General features: G+C 28.3%; 2 protein-coding genes across 4 annotated transcripts in view; one reads left to right on the plus strand and one right to left on the minus strand.

Annotated features, from left to right (window-relative positions):
• LOC106690767 (zinc finger protein 830) overlaps positions 1–3020 on the plus strand; it is a 5109-nt gene extending 2089 nt beyond the window's left edge. Inside the window, exons 4-5 of the mRNA XM_014436312.3 lie at positions 1640–1809; positions 2341–3020. Of these exons, the coding sequence (XP_014291798.1) occupies positions 1640–1809; positions 2341–2494 (324 nt within the window). The 3' untranslated portion in view covers positions 2495–3020. The remainder of the gene's footprint in view (positions 1–1639; positions 1810–2340) is intronic.
• A 3414-nt stretch (positions 3021–6434) lies between these two features.
• The window catches only part of jus (julius seizure), a 165762-nt gene continuing 149339 nt past the window's right edge, over positions 6435–22857 (minus strand). The window contains exons 5-7 of one of the 3 annotated variants that reach the window (XM_067048183.1): positions 14418–14605; positions 12307–12408; positions 6435–8277 (exon numbers count right to left, since the gene is read on the minus strand). In XM_067048183.1, coding sequence (XP_066904284.1) covers positions 8264–8277; positions 12307–12408; positions 14418–14605 — 304 coding nt within the window. In that variant the 3' untranslated portion in view covers positions 6435–8263. The remainder of the gene's footprint in view (positions 8278–12306; positions 12409–14417; positions 14606–22857) is intronic. The other 2 variants (XM_067048185.1, XM_067048184.1) reach the window with 2 other exon arrangements.

Raw genomic sequence — 22857 nt, forward strand, 5'->3', positions numbered from 1 at the left:
TACTTCCATTACCACACCTGATGAATGTCACATTTTTCATACTATTCAACATTATATATGTTATTCATGAATTCAGTTTTGAAATGTTAAAAAATAATTTGCATATCTAGGCTATCTTATTATATCTTAAAGATAATATTTCCCCTGAGGTAAATTAAAGAATCATTAGTGCCGACAGGAGCAATGTTAGGCTTTGGCAACGTCTCACCAGCCAGTTTATTACCAGAACAAAGATATGATGCTGTCCATTCTGGTTTCATGTATGTTTCTGAGACTTGGTCTATAACAAAGACCAAGGAAAAAAAAGTCCTCTTATTTGAGAGAAATATTATCCAAAGAACATTTGGTCCAGTTAAGATTGGTTACCACCAGAGAAGATGAAAAAAAGGGAGTAAAATATAAGTTATTTTAGGAAACTAATATCAATAAACTTATACAGATTAGAGATCTTTACCGGGCTGAGCATGTTGCCTGGGTGAATATGGATGATACCGCAATCCTAGAAGAAACTTCTACCGTGCTAAAGGTAAAGGAAATTCTAAACTCGAATGGAAGGACTGGTGTAACACAGAACATTTGTTAAAGTAAGGAACTAGAGAGCAGTGGCTAAGGCTTAGCAATTAAGTAAAAGTTTGAAATCTCACAATTAATAAAAGAATAGATTATGCAAAAACTAACTACTACAAAGACTTGAAGGCCGAACAAGAATGTTGTGCCTTATATGTTTTGACCGTTTATGCAAGAGGAGAGTTTAAAATCTCCTCCAAACCAGGAACATGGCAAGAAATAAGAAAAAAGTGGAAGCTCCCTTACACTAATAAGACATCCTATATAGGGTGATGCAAAAGAAGAAGAATATTAAGAAAAAAAGTTTTTAAAAAAATATACTCCTGTCAGTATATTTTCGAAGAATTTATTAACTTCTGATGTTTTATCTGAACATATACGAAAATAGTGGAGGCAATCTACAACTTAGTTTTCTTACATTGTTATAAAACTGGTTGCTCTAAACCTGTTGTGAATCTGGTGCCACAACCTAAAAAATAATATTAATACATTGTTTTACTTTGCCTTGATGGTTATACGTGTAACCCTCTATTAAATACACTAACTTTTTTTTTGTTGTATTGTTTTACAGATTTATTTATTAGTTTTAAAAAACAGTTAGTATTCAAGTACCCAAATGCAATAACCAAAAATAAAATGATATTCTTACCCTTCTATTCATGCTGTTATAATGAATTCTTGTATCAGTGTTTTTGTAGATTATATCATTGAATATAGTAGTTAGGTTTACGGAGGAAGATGGTGGCTATAGGTGGGCAGGAGACCAAATCTATAAGCTAACTCATACCACTTCCTCTTGTTTGGCAATTTTTTACCTATGCCATTATCCCAGGCTGACAATCTTCGCTCCTCTACCTTTGTAAACCTTGCTTGCTGTAGTCAAATACTTTGAGTACTCCCAATAAGACATAACTTAAAATTTTCTTTTTTTGAAACAGTTTAAAATGCATTTTCCTCAATTTTATTTAATAAGTCAAATGTTATCTTTTTTGTTCTTAGTAAAAAAAAAAAATGAAATAATAATTTTCTTATTATGTTATAAACTTATTTATTTATTTATTTTTTTTATAAGGCACGTAATGTGGAGTACAAGGATCCTGTGGAGGAAGAATGGGAGCGCTTTCAAAAAGAGATCAAAGAAGAAACTGATCTCTCTGCTAGAATGATTAATGATGATACTGAAGATGCGACTGTCCAGCGACAGATAGAGCAAATAGATGAGCAGATGACCAGATTGTCAAAGTTAGTGTGATGAAAGATTTGTTATAATCTTATGATCGTAATTTATCATCTGTTAAAAAATTGATTAAAATGATTGATTTAATATTTAAATATGCAGGATGTAAAGATTAAGAGTGATGGAACTTCAGGAAATGATTCATAACTAAATTTTTAAAAAAGATGATTTGAAAACAGTTTATTCCATTTTTTCTCAGAAAAAGTTCATTCTCACCAAAGTTATGCTATTAAGAATTCAACCAATAGTTTAAAATTAAAAAAAAAACATTAAATTTTTTGAAGGTGTAATTCGTTTGTATCACATTTAATTTAATGTTAATATATAATCAAGATATTTAGAACATTAATTGATCCAAGTTTTTTTATACACTACAAAACTTATGTTATATCGATTTGCAATTTTTAGTTGTGCGAGTATGCTTAGTAATTCTTTAGTATTTAGTTTAAATATTTAACTAATAAAGAAAGAAAATTAAAATTTATTCAAGTACATATTAGTTTGTATAAAGTTTTGATATTACTCTTTATGTTTAGAGTCGTCCAGTTAGAAATAAAGAAAGAAGAAGTGAAAGCAAAACTACTAAACAGGATGGAAGTTGTGAAAAAGGAAGAACCTGAAAGTGATGAGAGTGATGTTTCCGACATGGAAGGAGAATTTGATTGGCGAGCTAAACGTTACCTTTGCTAATTGTTATTTGCCTTTTATTTATTTGTCTTTTGAAGTTATATTGATGACATACTGAAGTGCTTAGAGTAAACCTGCTTCTTAAATCAATAAATGACATATTGAATATTAAGACTGATAAATGTTGCATATTTAAAATTATTAGTATTGATTGGTTAGTTATATCATATGTGATGCTAAAATGCATGTGCAACATTAAATGTGTAAAAATTTTAACTTGTACACAAGACTAAAATTTATTTTCTGTTTCATTTTGTGGCAAAAAAAAAAAAAAAAAAGAAGGAATTTACTTTGATTATCAACAATTTATTTTCATGTAAAAATGTAATTAGCGAAACTTTATTTTTATTTATAATTTTTTTTACGTAATTAGGGATCCTGGTTAATCGGTGTATGTTTCTAACTGATTGCCTTTGTAGATCATTATTTGTTGAAATGATGTTTTAAATAAATTTTGTATTTTGGTTTGTAAATAATTCTGTATATAGATATGCCAAAGAAAAATAAAATGATTAAAATTTATTTTTAACCACGTTTTTTTTTTTTCCTCACTTACCTTGTCTCTTGGTCTTTAGTATTCATGTATCATGTAGCAGTTTTATAGGACATTGATTGGTGAGGGATTATGTCTGTTGATCAGTGTTAATGATTTGTTATGATTTAAAATCAATTAGTAATTAATATTTCAACATTTATTATATGTTAATTATGAGAGATAGTTGACCGTGGATGATAAATGAGGAGAAGATGGTTGGGGGTGCGGTCAATGAAACAAAAATAAGTATGACTAACTTATTTTAATGTGCCGACGTTTCGGCTAGAGTTTCTAGCCTTCTTCAGGGCTAAAAACAAAACAAGATAACAACCATAAGATAATAACTACAGTAAGTATAGAAATATTAAAAAATAAAATATAAACAAAATAATTTTACACAAACAATGAATAGTTTTACAAGATAGAATTAATAAAATTAAGTGATGAGAGAAGCGGAAAATAAAATGTAGACATAGGTAATTGAAAAAGTGGGTACAATAACTTAATTAAGCAAATGAAATAAAATAAAAGTTATATAATGTAAAGAAGTATGAACATATTAGTTATTATTAATTTGAAATTTAAATATGGAAAGAAAATGAAAATTGAGAGGAAGAAAAATATATGTAACAATAATAGATAATAAAGAAGCAAATTATAAGTATAGTGTACAAAACTTATAACGCGGGCAGGAAAAAAGGATAAAAGTGGAGTAAATAAGGGGAAAGAGTAAAATAAGATAAAAGTAAAATAAGAGGAAAGAGTAAGATAAAGAAAGGGGAAAGAAAACAAAAAACATGAAAACCAACCTGCTCGCTGAAAAGTTGAGCACCTAATGTCGGTAGTAGCGTAAAATGGTCAAACTTAGAACTAAAAAAAGCCGTTACAGCAATGACTCAGTGTTATTTATAAAGAAACCGTTACGGGTGGGTGGAAATAAAAATAGACAAATTTATAGAAGAAGAAAGCGTGTGAGAGGGTGATGACAAAAGGTGATAAGAAGAATTAAAAATATAAATGAACTAACGAATATCTATCCAAAATCTAAAAATAAAAAGCAGTGTTTAAAAAAGGAAAATAAACTAATGAGTAAAAGTTGAGTTTGTTCAAAAACAGATCATTGAAAAGATAATCAGTGCTGAATTGGTACATAAGTGTCTGGTGGAAATAAATCGGATTATGATGCTGAGTCTGATTTTTGATAAATTACAACTTCTCAAAAATGCATTGTAATAAAAATATTAAATTTTAATGAGATTAGTAATTTGTGTTCTTAACAAATTTTGATGTATTGAAAAATGTAACTGACTATCCCTAAGGGATATGTTTCTCTATTTATTAGTCTAACAAACAGTTCAACCAAAACACTTATAATATTACTTAAGAGAGACTTGAAAATGGCACAATAGATGCTAGAACATTTGTAAATTGTTCATCATTAAATCTTAGGTATTTTATTAGTCTATAAATGAAAATCTGAACTGATACAACCCATGAAGATGAAAGGTCAGAAGTTCAGTACTTAATAATGAAGTACAGTTTCTTGAACAAAGTTTAACAAGAAGGTGATTTGTTCAAGATCAGGCTCAACCATCTGATTTTTCTCAATTAAGTATACCCACTTTATGAGGTTTTATTAAGCCCCAAAGGGCTTCCAGAACCACAGGGTAGACTCACAGCTACCATAACAGAATAAATAATTATGCCATAGCCGGATTCGAACCCGGATCCTTGGAATTAGTAGCACAGTACCTTTACTCATTGAGTCAACCCGCGCTCACCTTTATTTGTGTCATAATTCTATTTCACATTTAGTTTATACAATGAACAATATATAAGATGTTTTATAATTAAGTATTCTAATTGAAATTATGAATTAAATATCTCTAAAAATTCTCTGTGAAGGTATGTCCAATCATCCTTTGTTTAGGAGATATTCATGTCGAAAGCTTTTAATTTTTATAAATTATTTATGTTATAATAAATATATTAATATGTGTTCCAACTACTTAATTAATGAAATATAAACATTAAAATTCATATTGATTGTAGTTCTTATTACCTCGAGCATTAAGACAGGCTCGGGATATTGCTTCCATAGCAGTGGCTGTATCGGACTGGATATGCCTAATTGTTTCACAAGCTCTTCAGATCTGACACCACTGGATTTCTTTGTTTGAGGTGACGTTAAACAAAAAGTCAATACATGCCCAATCAATGACGTTATTTCTTTATGAAGAAGTATAGTAGAAACTTGCGAAATAATAATGGATATTGAGTGCAGTTTGGCCACTGCTGCTGTGAAAGAAAGATGTGGATACTGTTTTTATGCTCTAGGTAATCATTTTAAACATTATATAGAGATGTTAATGTCAAGATTTCTTCGCATACAGTCCGAAAACTCTTCTGAATTTGGCTCAAATAAAGGACTAAGGCAAAGAGATGCTCTAGCGTGCCTGTTTCATTTGATCCTGGAAAAAAGTAGTGAGAGAATCTGGTATCCAGAATAATGGCACCATATTCAACAGATCAGTCCAACTGCTCGGTTATGCGGATGACCTTGATATAGTGGCGCAATCTTTTACTGTGCTTACCGAGTCTTTCTTAAGCCTGCAGAGGAAGGATCACAGCGGCTAACCGATGCTATTTTAGTCTGTTAAAACAGTTCTGGAGCAAGCTCATTAGCAGGAAAACAAAGGTCCATTTATATAAAACTCTAATTAGGCCTGTCTTAACATACGCCTCCCAGACATGGACCCTATTCACACAGGATAGAAAATAATCTACTGGTCTTCGAGTGGAAGATCCTTCGAATAATCTATGGGCCGGCAAGGGATGAGGAAGGCTGAAGAAGAAGAAATAAGGAACTCTATGAGCTGCTCCAGGATATAGATATTATGACCTTTGTTTGGCTGGGACACCTTGGGTGGGCAGGACATGTTCCACGGATGAGCCCCGACGAAATGCCTAAAAGAGTCATAGAAGAAGAAATCCATTGTCCAAGACGAGTTGGACGGCCCAATCTCCAGTGGATGGATGGCGTGGTACGAGACCTGCTTGGAGTCTGAAATTGGAAGGCAGCAGCCCAAAACCAGGCTCATAGAGGAGGCCAGGACCCATCGCAGGGTTGTAGCGCCTCCTGATAGATAAATATAATGTTAAGATTTCAGTTATAAATTAATTTCAACACATATTAATTTATTTATTATAACATAATAACAATGAAAATCTTTAGACATGAATTTCTCCTTAACAAAGTAATAACGGACATTACTTCAGAGGAAATTTTTCTCTTCTTTTGACTTCCTTAATTCATATTTTCAGTTAGGATAATAAACCCTAAAATACCATGTATATCAGACTACAAGAGGAATGAAATTGGGAAGTACTAAAATATGATAATAAACATTTCATAATTAAATATTTTATTATGAATTACAAGTAAATGAGTACATGGTTATAAGATACTTGACTATGACTAAGTAAGAATTATTTAAATAGATAATATATAATATAAGGTCATATGAAAAATGTTAATAGTAAATATATATTTTAAAACCTATTATATAAGTTCTCACTACATAGCTTTCTTAATTCATTAGCAAAGACTTGTTGATAAGGTCTAGAGTAAGTAAATAGTAAACATAAATAAGAAAGTGCAGAAACACCCATTCACAATATTTTTAATCTCACAAGATTGATGTGCGTTGAAAGTTAACAAAGCAAAAAGTTTTTAAAAATTTAAATATATTTTATCTAAATTCGCAAACCACTTGAACTTCCTCCGATCCCGTATTAGACCATTTTCTAGTTGTAAGGCAATTATGATTCTCTTGATTGGCACAAACTATAAAAAATATCAATATTGAAAAAAAGCTCTAGAGGTCTTTTTAAAATATTGTGCTATTCAACGTCCCCAGTTTGGACTCCGACTTTTAGGTTATCCACTTTTATTTATCATCGCTCCAAATCCTCATAGAAAAAATCTTATTCGAATGCACACATATTATTTAAAATATTCACAGTTTTAGCTTCATATATTTTTCAATTGAGCAGCGTAAAGATAATTAATTTTAATTATTATATCTAAGAGTGCAAATGTTTTTTAGATACATTGAACACCATTAACAATATAAAATTCTTTTAAATTGTATAAGTTTTATCCCCTAAAAAGTTAAGTGTCCATTCACCAACCAGAGTAACCTTCCCTTAGCTTCTCTGGTTGCCCGTCACTGAGGAAGCTTTTATGAAATAGATAACCCTGGAACAATTACCCATTGCGAGAAAGCTTCCCCTCGCCTCATCCCTTACTACCTTAAAGTTTAAAAAGTGACAAAAAAACATTCAACAAGAAAAAGGAATTATTAAGTACTTAAGATTAATATTTAAAAATACACATTTTTTAAAATAAATAAAGCATTTCAAGCAAAAGCTTCTAAAAAGGATTTGGTGCTTAAGAATTTTTAATTAGGAAATGGTGCTTTTTCTTCTCAATTTTAAGATTAAATTAACTATCATTAGATTATTTAAATAGTATCAATAGTTTTTTTTTTATTGTTGTACTCAATAGAATGCGAAGGCACTAAAAAGAATTAAAACGAAAATGAATACACATGTAGAGGGTTCTATTTAAGCAATGGAAATAAAGATTGGTTCTGATTACTTTTAATTGGTATTACCTAAAAGCCAAAGTTTTTTTTCTATGGGACCCAGCCAATTTAGAATTATCTAAAGTAGATTTTTACATTTTTTTTTTTTTTTTTACAATTGAGTTCTACTTATCAGGTCTATTTCACTAAATTTTAAAATCTATTTTAGTAATTATAGACCCCTCTTTAATAGAAATAGCTACATTCCTTTGTCTTTATTAATGTATTCATTTTATTGTTGACTTACAGTACTCTAGGCATTAAGAAAAAATCCCTAAAATTTAAAATTCAATACACTACGTCTACAAACTATAAGAAGTGACAAAATCAATGGTGTGTTTCTTATTAGAAGTATGAAAAAGTATTCCTTATAATAATAGAAGATATACAAATTAGAAAATAGTTCTAAATATAAATATTTATTTATTCTTATATAATTTTATGGATGAAATATGAAAATTTTATGAAGTATCGGAGCCATTTAAGCTTCTCCTAGGTGTGCCCGAGTGCTAATTTAGTTAGTGGCTGGTCCCAAAGGCTTATCTTTATTTTACAAAAGCTGCTGTGACAGACGGATCCATGAGAGTATTAAGCTTGTACTGCTGAAAAAAGAACAAAATTATTAACGTTTGAGTAAAATATGAAATTTAAAAATTCATATAAATAACTTCTTAATATCAAGCAAATTTTATAATACATTTTATTCCTGTTTTGATAATTACTGTTATTTATATATTAATATCAATATAATTATAATACAATATATAGATGATTGACTGTATGTGAATTAGAAGCAGATGCTCCGGGTTGCTAACATAAATACTTAGATATATTTTAATAATAAATGGTTGGAAGATGGACTCAAGACCTAATGTAAAACTGTTTTAAGAGTGCTGCCAATGGGTAGTTTCTCTACATGCCTGTATCAAAGCATTATGATCTTACATCAAATATGCTAGATGCATATTTATGTAAATACAGTTGTAAATGTCAATAAATAAATTTAAAAAAAAAATAAATGGTTGGAACTATTTCTTAAATGTTTTTCTTAACCACAACATAAACCATCTCCTTCCAATTATTATCAATTATTTATTTGAAAAAAATTATAATTGTCTAAAGGTCAACAATTTGGAATAAAAACACAATAGTTTTAATACGTAGATGTGTTCTCTTCTGGGAAGCTTCAGGGATATTGTGTCCCCATCTTCAGTATTATATAATTCACTATTTGTTTTGAAAACAATATATGCTAATAATTTTAACATATTAAGTAACGTCCTGAAAAGTCCAAGAAGAGAATAAATATAAGCATAAAGACATTGTATTTTTATTTTGTTTTTGCCCTTTAGGGAATTATATTAAAAAAAATAAATTAAAAAGTATAGGTCTTACAATGAAAGAAATAAATTATTTACGATAATAAAGATCAGTGGAATAATTCAGGTAGTAATGGGGATAATGTTGACTGTTTATGAAATCTAAGAGAAAAATTTGTCAGAAATTTAAGCTAGAAATTGCAAAAATAAAAAAACAATTTAACCGTATTGTTATAAGAGTGGGATTGGCTCAACTATTGGTAAAGCATACTGTTGCTTGATCAACAGTTGTTTAAACATGTGACATAGTCAGCATTCAAGCTCCATCACAAATGAAACAAATATTTCTCTAAATTAAAAAAATATTACAACATGAATGATACCATATTTTATATAGACTTAAAGCTTTTAAATATAACATGGTAATTAATGACTGAATACAGAGTATAATAACCCGTTTAAAAATACATAATTAAGAAACAGAAATCAGTAATGTTATTGTATTCTCATAAAATAAGTCCAGTTATTTCATATTGGAAAATATATATATTCTCCTGATTGTTTTGTGTCCAATTAAATGACTTTTGAATAATGAACTAAAAGTATAATAGGAATGAATTATTTCTACAATTTTACCTAACAGCTATGGAAGAAATATCTAATAAGTTCTTAATAAACATACTGCCTTACATAGTACAGAGAATAAAGGAGAAAAAGGGGTTTTCTTTAATTAAAACAAAATTATAATTTTTCAAGTAAACAATTTAATTCTTCAACTTCTCTCTTTCCGTTTTCAGAAAACCTGACCAAACCTTCTGTAGTTTTTCAGTTATGTCTTCTTACTAGTGCTTTATATAGATTTAACGTAATATATATTAATGTAATATAATATAATACTCTATAATAATATAATATGCTACAAATTATGTATATAAATTGTAGGTTCATTGGTTCATTTTCACTACAAAGATGATTTAACAAAGACATTAGTGATAGAGGAATATGTAATTAGATGGGTGAAGTCCCTTTTTAAGTTTCTCTTTATACTTTTCATTTATCATTGGGTCAAGGATTCTTTCACATCCTTCTGTTTTATCGCTCATCCTTGACTGACTTAATTCATCTAATTTTGTCTTTCAAGTTCATAGTTACATTGTTAACATAAATAGATGATGCACTAAAACGTTAGAATTTTGTAATTTCACTACTCAAATTTGAAGGAAGAAGCAATGTTGCCAATCAGCGTAGAAGAAATTTTATATAAGCAATTTGTAGAACATTGTGTTCTCTAGAATTACTCTACCACATATACATTTTCTATATGAAATAATAGTAAGAGGATATGACTGACAAAATACAAACTTTTTTAGGTTATCTTTGGTGGAAATTGCCAAAAAATTGTTTTTTTGCAAGAAATAAAAAAAAAAAAATATACAGTTAACCATTCTTTTAAATTCTAAGCCTCCTCTATTCCATGATTAAAATGGTCAAATAATCTACAAAGCTTATTTAAGCATGCACTAACAATGGATAGGTTTGATATAAGTATGCATGGAGCAAATTCATTAATTATAAATAAACTAAATTGTACATTTATAGTATAAATTAGCAAGCAATTAAAATAACTAAGGAAATAAACACTAGTATAGTAAAATATATTATTTTAAAAATAATAACTACATATCTAATTTGACAATAAAACAAAGTATTCAACAAGCTCTCTAAGGCAAGATTACGTCTAAATATTGAATAGTTAAAGATGCTCCAACCAGTATTCTAGTCGCTTTGAAATGAAATCTAGCTATTGTAATATTATCATGACAGTATTCATTACGAAAACTGGTCTTATTTACAATAAAAGTTTTCAATTGATATTGGTTAATTATGTGAACAATTAACACTCATTCTAAACTATAAAAAAATGTTTAAATGGGAAGTATTTTTATTTTATTTTTTAAATTAATGATTAGTGGTTATTTGTTTAAATTTATTTATTTTTATTGGATTTACTAAAAAACTGAAAGCTTTTTCAAAAATAAAAACAATATTTAAAATATCAAGTAAATAATGGGTTTATTACTAAAAAATGTGGGGTAAATAAAATAAAGACAAAATAGGTATAATTTATGTACAACTGACAAAAATCAAAATATATTAAAAAAAATATATATAATACATATTTACAAAAAATAAACAAGTACCTCATAAAAGATTATATATATGTTTGGTACATTATTGGTAAAGTCTAATAACTTGTCCAAAATTATATCCAATTAAAAAATTATTTCAGGTTTCAAATGCAGGCTTGAGATTATGTTTTCAGAACAATCTGGCCTTTTTGAAAATCTATAATAACAAACCTGATTAGGTGTTAATTGTCAGGAAATAGTGGTTGAAAAAAAGGCTAATATGTTTTGAGTTGGTATGGGATTCTTCTAATGTTTGTACAGGACGGTATGCATTTTTTACTTTATTTAAAATTTTTTTTTTATCCTCGTTAAAGAATTTGGCTGTCTTCAAATAATATGTTACAGCCTAACCAGTTGTAGAGATAAGATTGGATCTGGAATAAAATTAATTCAGGACTATTTTAATTTGTGAATAAATGAAAACCAACAAAATATTCTTATTGTTTCAGAATAGTGAAATCCTGTAAAAGGCAAGGTCAAATCCAAGGCCAAATTGACTTTCAACTTGAGATTTGATTTAGTTTTGGATTTACCTAACCCCTGACCTTCTACAGGACTTCACTGCTCTTAGATTAAAAGATATACAGCATTATTTGATCAGAATCGGACTGGACTAGTTTTGTCTTAATTTTATTCCTTAGAAAACCTTATTCAGGGTGTAGTTTATTCATTTACTGATGGATTGGTTAGCATAATTTTAATCTAGAACTAAGATTAACTCTTCACGCAGCAGTAGGCGTAATTGTGACAGTTACCTCTTTGTTCACTCCGTTTTGATAAAATTAAATGAAAAAAGTTTTATAAATACCAAGCTACTCATTTAATTACGATAATTAATTATTTTGGACTTTTTAATATAATTATTCAACAGCAATTTGAATGTTAAAGAAGTTAACATAAACCATATTTGAGGTAACTAAATTAGAAAAATACCCAAAAATTATATCTTACATACCAGAGGAATATTGTAAAATATTTAGTATTAAAATAATATTTTGTGTATGCGCATGTCTGATGCCTGAACAAGCAGGATGAGCAAAACAAACAGGAAATGCGAGAGGTAAACCAAAGCAAAGGATATGTTGGTGTATGCTGAATGTATCCTGTTGCTATGGATACCTACGATTAGGGGACAGATCGTCTTTTTGATGGCGAGATGGTGACCTGGCTGAGCCACTGCTGCTCCTCGAGCCACGCAGCGATCCTCTCGAACTTACACGCGACCCTGTACACCTCACAGTCTCAGGCTAGCTCTCACAGTCATCAGCTTCCATTCAAAATCATTCTCCATTTGTTTTTATTTATTTATTTTTTAAATCACCTTAGTGATGCAACTGAGTAGTTAAAACAGCCCAGTTAATTTTGATTTAACAGCAAAAAAAAGTACATAAAGATATATATTTATTATTAAAAGATTAGTAACTTTAGGTTTGACTAGCTTTGTGCCAGAACTGAATTCAATGAATTCATTCAGTTCTGGCACAAACCTAGGATTAGCGATATCACAGCAATGTAGAACACACTGTTATAGACATTGGCATGACTATGTAAACAATAAAGTTATTGAACATTACCTCAATATAGTTGTTTTATTGACTACATAAAATGTGAATTTACCACAAAAAATTTAATACAAAAAATAATCTGTTTTTCTGTTAGCTTTGTTTAAATTTCAGAATACAAAGACAATAAAGAGAAAGTCTTTAAAAAATAACAATAATTAATTACAACGAAATGGTTGTTTCAATTTCAGTTAATATGAACTTTGCCATCTTTAATGTTGATTATTAAAATTTACCTCTCGGATCAAACCTGATAGGTAAATTTTAACGCGTAAAAAAATAAATAAATAAAATAACTACTTCTGCACAAACTCCATCCTGTGTATGTTACTAGTTAAGTGTTTTAAAACCTATTTGTATTATTGTAATCACAGTTGACTGGATGAACTTCAGAATTTAAATTTACATTATAAATTTTATAAAATCAATAAATTGAGTTTATAAAATAACAGGTTGTTGTAAATCATATTAAAAAAAATGTTAGTATTTTTAGTCATTTTTGCTGTTAAATTTTTAGTAGAATAAAAATCAGAATAATATCATTGATAAAAATGAGAAGATATCATGATTGAGTTCTTAATCACAACAAATGGAAAAGATTTTTTTGGAAATATAATGAAAAGAAAGAATCGTAGAGAATTATTTGATTATAAAACTTCAATATCTTAGGTATAATGTTTAAACAGTTGAATTCACTATTTAAGATGAATTGTAACATTTAATGTTTTTGAGAAGTTTTATGTTCTTAACAATTATTGTATTGAATATAACACTTTTACATTAAGTAAATCAATAGTATTACATATGAAGTAGTTAAATTCACATTTAATTTATCTGTAAATGTTTAAAAATATTAAATGTAAAAATGTTGGTAATATAGGGAGGATTATTTTTTCTCTATTCCTCTGATTTTTATATATTTTTTTCCTTGAATATTTTTCTTGAATATCCTGGGCTTACTAAGTATTTATTTTCATAGCGGCTTTAAAGACAGTAAGCTGATACATATGTCAAATTATTTGTTGATTCACTGATTAAGTTTTGAGCCAGCTGTCATTCAAAGATATATTTCAATTTTTTTCCAATAATTAAGATAAAGAAAGTATAGTAATCAGTAAGATGTTTTTGATAATTAAAAAAAAAATACTGTAAATAATTAAGTCTGTTTTAGGCTGTTAATGTATGCTGCGTGGTTTCTTATCTGTATTTATGTAATGCTATCTTTTTGTCCTAAAGGTGTCTAGATTGGTGAAATATTAATTGGTTAATTATTTCCAGTATTTGAGGCTTAGTGCTCTGTTTTGGAAATATTTTGGAATCAAATAATAATTTTTATTTTTTTCGCTCTATTTTATTAACTTATAATATACATTGTATAAATACTAATAATTAAATAAACCTTTAAATTTAATTTTTAAAAATCATCCCATAAAATATGATTGTCTATTTGTATTGTACAATTATATGCTATTATTACTAACTATAACTAAAATAGATTATCTTTTCTAAAATATAATGGCAAGACAATAGTGGATAGTTAGAAAGGTCAGTATTAGTAGGAAGACTGGTAGATTTAAGAGCATGCGAAGTGTGATATCAGAGAAATATGATATGAGCTTAGATATAGTTAGTTAAATAGACGCTATATTAGGAAGAGAAGAGGAGGGCTGACCGTGGGACTGAGATGGTGAAGTGGGCCTGAGGGATGCAAGGCTGGGCTGGCGGCTCGGTGGCTTGGTGTTGCTCCCTCGCGAGCCTCTCCTCTCCCCACTCGCGGCCTTGGTGTCCCTCAGCAGCGATACATTCATCAGTCGTGGGTTGGGCGTGTTGAATATTGTCCTGTTGTCTCGCCATCTTGCTCTGAAATAAAATTAGTGATAATTAAAGACATATAATTTCTAATGTAATGAAAGATAATTTCATTCTTGGAGAAAAGTTCTCAAAATTAGCTTAGTCCAAACAAATATTTACTAAAAGAAAACTCCAAAATTATCAGCTATTAATAATTTTCACAGAAATAAATATAACTTGTTTGTGTTGGGAAGGTGGTTCAATTATCAAGCTGGTTATGTATAAAAGAAAATGTAGAAGAAGGTAGTTGAATTGGTAATGAATCTATGAATGTATCAGTAAATTGAGATCTTGTATTCATAGAGTGAACAGCAGAAGTTAGAGTGGAAAATCTAGGCATAAAGGGCGTTTTTTAGTTCTAAGAAGTTGAAAATGAAATGGAAATGAAGCAATTGGGAATTTGGATAAAGCTACTTTATATCTAAACAAGAGCCATGAGAAACCTAATGATAACTTTTATAAAACACTTCATAAGTTTCTTCAGTTTCATCTCAAGCCCAGCAGGACAGCCTTCCATGCGTCTCTAGGCTCTGTCCAAGGGGTGGAAATTAAGATAGAGTAATATGCAGGTCCACACAACCCTGTAAAAATGGTGTTCAATTATCATGTTCACCTCCTCTAACATTTCAATTTTTTCTATTTTGAAATGGCTTCTCCCTGGTCATAACAATGGAATTTGGTTAGTGAAGTTCTTTTCCAGCGCACTTTGGAATTTCCAAGGGGATGGGATAATTTCTTTTAGGGATTCTGTTGGCAAATGAAATATTAAGACGAATTAATATTGGCCATTTTTAGATCCATGAGCCCTGAATAAAAAACAACCTCAAACATATTTTTACCGATTCTAACGATGACAGCTATGATATAATTTAATTATCAATCATAATAATTATAATATATAGGGATTTTGAATTTTTGAACTTCCCGCCGCTGGAACTTGTTTTGTATAGCTGTACCTTGGTATTCTATATTTCAATTTTTAACAACCCATAAAATTTGAATTATAAAATATTTTTGAACTAATCCAAATATTTTTTACGTGTATACACAGGAATAATTCATAAATTTAGAACATATAATTATTGCGATTGTTAAGAGAGAGAACTCACTGATTTGCCCGCGGAATATAGGTGAAGTGGTACTAATAGTGATTGGTTATTACAGCACTGCTTTGTTTTAATAGTGGCCTATCTGCCAAAAAAAGTTTTATTTTATTTTATATTTAAATATTCTATAGAGTTCACCGTTGAATTCAGTTACTTTTTGAAAAGTCCATTTTAGGGATTGTATATAGAGCGAAAGATCTTACTGTGATATCTTCACAACCCGTACATTTCAAAATAAACCAAAAGTTTTTTTTTTCGTCAGATGTGCCACTATTAAAGCAATATTTGTGGTTATATATCATTTACATATTTGTCGTCTGAATTACGATGTTTATACTATTTACAATGGCTCAGAGAACAGAATTTAAGGTAATTACTGTCGAAGTTTTCAAATTGTTAAATAAATTATTCAATTCATTTTCATCATAATTCAAATTATTTTATGATAAGTTAAAAATATATAAATTAAAACATATTTTTAAATAATTCGTCACATAGTAAAATTTATCAGACAAATTGATCTATATTTAGATATATTATCGGAATTCGATTTACACTTAAATTGATTATTTTTCTAGTGCTTAACAAGGATTAAAACTTCGACTGTGCCATTTAAAATTATAAAAATTAAATTATATATTTCATGGAACTACTTTTCCGTTACCCCCTCCACTTTGAAGAACCTTTATAATTCTTTGTATCTCCCGCCTTTTCTTGAATCAGATCTTTCAGGGACCACTTCGAAATAATTACAGCTATTGGTTTTTATAGCTGCAATGCAATGCCTATACATAAGTATATATCGTTTATATATTGGTTGTAACTGAATTACGATGTTCATATTGTGTATAATAGCTCAGACATTCAAATTTTTAGTAGTTATTAAAAATAAATTTACCAAAATTGTTAAATAAACTAAACAGTTCATTATCTTTCATTTTTATTACACTTTAAAAAAGGATTTTACCACAGGTATATTAAACAGAGAAGGGAAATAAATAGGGAGATGGGACTATCTCATAAGGATTAATTAGTATAAGATATATAAAAAATCTTGTAGAGTATTGACTATACTTTTTGAAGAGACAGAAAAAACTTTGATGGTATCTCAAATGCATTTTGTAGATAAAATAAAAAATGGCTAAACAGCAGACAGCCTAGTGGAAGAGTATTTAAAACTGAAATCTAGCTGTTACTTTAAAAAGCTCAGTATATATGGGTTTTACTCTTTGATGTTTAGTTAAAGTTTCGAAAAAAGGTAGCTTGATATTTTTACAGCTGTCATTATTCAACCTTAACAAGATTAAGATAACAACAACTTATCTGCATACCAAACTGTACAAATAATTTTTTTTTTAATGGATACTGAACTTGATCAACTATAAAATTTAGTATATCTTGTATATAATGTGAAAGGAGTAATTTTCTTTTTGTTTAGCCAGACCAAGTTGTCTCTTAGTGCTTCATTATGGAAAGTTCTTTTATTAGATTTCAGAGTAAATTATGGATATATTAATGGATTGAAAAGTTGTCAGATTATTAAATATATTAAAATTCTGAAGCTGTCATTTCATAAATGCTATATAAAGAATCAAGGCTGCAATAAATCAAAACTAAATTTAATTTAAACTAAAAATATATATGTATATACTGGTTGTTTAATAGTAATTGACAGTCATGTTTTGGAAGGGAAAGGAGGTCCTCCCTTCCTTTTCTCTACTTCTTCTACTAAGGTATGTTGAAATGTTCTTGCCCTGAGCTCGTTGGTTTACCAAATGTGGAATATTTAAATGTCAAACTATGAAATTGTTTTATAAAATTTATTGGAATTATTTCTATTAATGTTTCTTTACTTTACAGGACAGAGCAGTATGTAGATAGCTGCGGGAAGTTCACATTATACTTCCAGACTCCAAACCAACTTCAGGAAGAAAAGATGCAAGGTCAGCAGAATTATATCTTAATATGAACTATGGGACTTTACTCAAACAATATTAGATTCGCAAATTGTATAATTATTTTAATAAGACAATTCATGTCTAGTAGTAGTTCATACTGTTCTAGAGCAGTATTTATATAATATTTAGCAACCAACACGCAATTATTAAAAATTAATTAGAACTTTTAATGAAATATATATATATATATACAGTCATGTAGAATTTAGAAAATTGTATAAATTATGACTTCTAAATTATGTTTGAGCTGGCCCATAGTTGCTGCCCTGGCTTCTGTGGTCATTGCATGTCAACATTGTTTTTTATTTTGTTTAATTTGTTTTTATTTATGAATATTTAAACCAAAATTTCCAAGAAAGCAATTATCTTTATTTGATAGGCATTTCTAAACTTTACCGTACATTATGAATTATGAATTACATTGATGAAGCACCTAAAAGTTGTATTTTATTAGTGAATAAATATAAGCTGATTATTTTTTTCATAAATTCGGATTATTAATTTATGGTTTATTTGAAATCGTATAAATTTTAATATATTGGAAAATACTGACAGTGAAAGATTAGATTGGTTTAAAATATGTTGGACGAAATTTTTGAGAAGCAATCCACATAAGTTATTCTATCAAACAATAATGGGGAATCAAAAAAATTTAATAATGTCAATTTGGTACCGATATAACAAGACCACTCCCAAACCTATAGTACAAGGAATTAATTAATTTATTACATTATGTACCAACTACATGCCATAGTTAGTTTAAATATCTCTCACATATTCAAACTGGATAAAAGTAAATAATTAATAAAACAGTATTAATTTTAAAGTGAAAATCAACAAACAACAAAGTAATAAAGAATAAAAGTTGAATATTTGATTTTGAATGTGGCATGAGTCCATTCATATCCATTAAAATCTTATAATTTCTTAAATAATGTTAATTTTGCTGATTGGGATGATTGACACTCTTAGAAACTTAAAAAGGTTATTCCACTATTTTATTTGCAACCCATATTTTTAAATTTTATCCAACACAAAACTATCATTATTTCTATTTGAACACAAATCGTGACTTCACCAAATTTAAAATAAACAGCTCATATATTTAATTATAAAGGATTCAGTTTTTGTTATTTTATAGGTTAATTTGATTTGTAAGTTAAGAAAGAAGAAAAAAGATATAAATTAAAAATATTGTTGCAATAATTAATTATTTTATATTAAAGAAATTTCAATGCTTTATGTATCCACAGTTGGCAGGCAGTATATATTGGTTGCATGGAGCATGTGCATGTGTATATAATTTATTTACAGTTTGTCTACGGTGGCCTCATCTCACAAATTATTAGTTAAAATGTTTATTTATTCAGGAATTTCAAAACAAAATAATACTATTAGCATTTTAGTTATAAAATCAGTTTAATTTTTTTAATTTAATTTACTGTTTTATTGCAAATTTACTATTTTTACTACTGTTAAAATTTATTATTTTATCAATAATTTTTAATTTCTACCAGTCTAAATATGAATAAAATTATTTATTATGATATAATTTTCTAAATAACTTATTTAATTTATTTTTTAGAATGAATGAATTTTTAAAAGTATAAAATTTATTAATTTATAATAATTTGTGTTTTACAATGCATAAATAAGAAAAATCATTAATATTAAATTAAATGTGTAATGACTAAATTTATTACTTCAATGTGAGAGTTGAGGGTCACCAGGATCTTCAGTCGCATCCTCCTTTCATTGTACATTTCAAAAATCTTCTTTTAGTTTTTAATTTTTAAATAAGAAATTCATTAATTTTTTAAAAATATTATTGTTAGATGACATAAAATAATATTATTCATTTTTAAAGCTGAAGTATTAATATTGTCGGAATTATTAAATATTTAAAATTAAAGCTATGAAATAACTAAGAAAACATTTTTATTGCACAGTGATTTTTAGTTATGATTAAAATAAATTTTTAAAATAATTAATTAAAGTAAATTTTAAAGTTTCAATATTGAAATGCATATGAGAGAGTGAGGATTTTTTTTGGAGAAATCTACAATTCATCTTGAAACCAAATGATTACCATTATTGCATGCTTTGTTATTATTTTATATTATTACATTTATGCATATACATTATTTCATATTTGAACTTCTTTTAATATTAGGAGTAGCGTTTATTTTCTAATGTTTTTACTTGTTTTTATTTTATTTTTACTTTTTCCTAAACCCCTTATTAGTTATAAAACATTTGAATAGATGTTTGGAATTTCTTAATATTTTCTTTTCTTTAAGGATACATATATTTTGATTTTTCAATTTATTGAACTAAGGAATCTGAAATTATTTAAATACACTTATTTATTTTCTGAGAAAGGAGGGATCTCGTTGAGATTAAAATGATATAAAATAATACTTCTATCATATTTCCTGTGCTAAATATTTTATTCATATATGCTTCTTATGAAGATCTCTTTCAAGTCTCAATGCCTGTTATCATGACATAACTAGCCCACAATATATTTTGTTAAGAATAATGTATAACTTCCTTAAACAATTTATTTTTAATTAGGTAAAATAGAATATTTACTTTGTACCTATTTAAATTGATAATAGCAATGCAATTGTATAATAATAAATAATACAGCACTGTAATTATAATCAATGATTGTATAGTAGTAGCTATACTTGAGAAATGCATTAACTATCAATTTGGTATAGGAGATTAGCAGCTGCAGATATAACACAGAGGTGCACTGTCAATTATTGGCAGTCAGCTGACCACTGGGTGCCAAATTACTGTCATCTCTCTCTATGCAGCTAATTTAACTAGCTTAAGCATTAATTGCTCAATAATTGCTACAGTGCAATACTGTTTTAGAATAAACATAATTACTAAACCTTATACACCTAATTAATACGTATAATGATTGGTATAATACGTTTTATTACAATGAAAACACATGTTAACTATTGATTTAATAAAATATTGCCTTTGTTGGAAGTCATTATTTAATAATTTGTTCAAATAACCTGTTCAATGTTATTCAAATTACATCAGTTATTAAATGAGGGTTCCATTAAAACATATGGCTCATTATTTATTGTAGTCAGTAAAAAGAAATAAAATAAAACTATAGATCCAGAAGTTTTTCCTTCTCTCCCTCCATAGAAAATGTTTGGAGGTGTAGCTTGGAGGAAGAGCATGGCTGGGATGGAAGGGCTAGGTATTCCTATTCCAGCTAGATGGCTGGAATGGGAAGGGATGGTGGCAGGTAGTCCCTTTGATTGTTCTAGACCATCAGTCAGACGCTTTTACAAAAAAACTTGTTTGGGGGCATTATACTCTGACAAAATACTTATATCTGCATAGAAAATAGTTTTGGTTTGCTATGTACCTACTAATTGGCCGTTAAAAATTTGTTAAGGACTGTAGTTCCATGTCTCAGGATTTAAAAAAATTTTTAAAGATTAGAGACTATTTTTAAATTCTTTCCAGTCTTGCCTTGCTGTCGGGGGAAACAAAAACAAAAAAAAATACATAATCTAGTAGTTTTAATATGATAGGTACCTACATTAGCTAGCTATTTGTAAGCAACTTAATCTAGCAGATTCTTGTCTTTGACTTCAAACTTCTCAAAAGCCATTGGGGATTCAACCTTCCAAAAACCATCCTAGCTGTAAATTACAACGAAAAAATCAAGAACTCATGTCTGGATGAAAATTTAACCCCTTCTACATCAGGATTCAATCTCAAAACTAAAACTGAACTGTCTAGCTCATTCAATTCAAAACATGAAACACTCCAAAAAAAAAAAAAAAATCTTTCTTAAGCATGAATGCTGCCTCAGAAAATGTTTCCCAACTAAGATCACTTGAGAATGCCACTATTCTGGTGCTAAATGTCTCCTTGAATAATAATAATGATGTCGGTATTTTTTGCAGTCCCTAATGTAATGTGTTTTCGTAGGATATATGGTATCCATAATTTCCTAAATATTCATCATTTTGAATACGTAGTTTATTTGTAATTTAATTCTATTTAAGACTGATACTGATTGAGATATCAGACTATATTATTTGAGTGAAATCAGAACTGATTGTATAGTAAGTATAGTAGAAATTATGTGGTAGAGTTGGTTTGCCTGCCAAATGTGAGAATATTTATAGGTGTTTAATTTGTAATGCTTTTAGGTCAGTTAGTACATATTTTTTCAATAAGTCAAAGAACTGTAAAAATTGAAGTGATTTATGAAAAATAAATTACCTATTTTTTTAGTTGTGCTCATAAATGTGAATATTATTTTAATTTGAAAAGATGTGAAAGATAGTGACAGCTAGCGCAGATTCAATGTACTGTTTGTTCAAGTTTTATATGACTTCACAATTCTCAATTTTTTTCCTTTCGTTGGCTTTATGATTATTACATTTTGTTATTGAGCAATTCTGCCCATGTAAATCAGTTATACAGTCATTATGTTTCTCGTTTCACGTAAATATTAAACTGTTTTAAGTTTTGAAACATTATTTTTTCTTTACTTCCTCAAAAGCTTGTTTGTGATCCCTCACTCACCCTTCACTCTCTCATTTTATTTTAAAAAAAAAAATTATAATTTTTTAAAACTATAATTAAAGGTACTCCTACTACCACAACCTTTTTAGTGAAGGTAATGTGCCACTTTGTTGGTATACATTTTTATAGCTCAAAATTATGGGTTTTTAATTTTGATATTTTAGAAAGTGAAATCTTCATATAATGATCCATACATGGAATATGTAGTAAGAGAAAGTATTACCTTGAAACATTTCGAATTTGAGTTTTCGATGGAGACACTCGTTTTGAGTCCAAATTATTTACCAAATCTCGCAAAATGATCTGTGTGTATATGAACAGCCTAGATCAAAAACAAGAAGTACTGTGAAACTAAAATTATTTATTTCAGAGAGGTATATGCCTGGGATGTGGGACGATAAAATCGACCGAACAGAAGTGCATTTTATGGAATCGATTTTTAATTTTTTTTTTCGATTTTCTGAGTTGAAATTTTACTGTGGTAAATTTGTTTAAAGCTATTTTATATGTAAGGATAGTTTTTAAATTGTGAATTAAATATTATTACAATTTGGCAACGAGCGAAATTAAGCTCGAAACGTCCATTATATCAAAGAATTGAAGAAATGAAAAAGGATTT

Source organism: Halyomorpha halys, unplaced genomic scaffold, assembly GCF_000696795.3.
Source record: "Halyomorpha halys isolate HHAL.00 unplaced genomic scaffold, Hhal_1.1 Scaffold1866.1, whole genome shotgun sequence".
Lineage (NCBI taxonomy): Eukaryota > Metazoa > Arthropoda > Insecta > Hemiptera > Pentatomidae > Halyomorpha > Halyomorpha halys.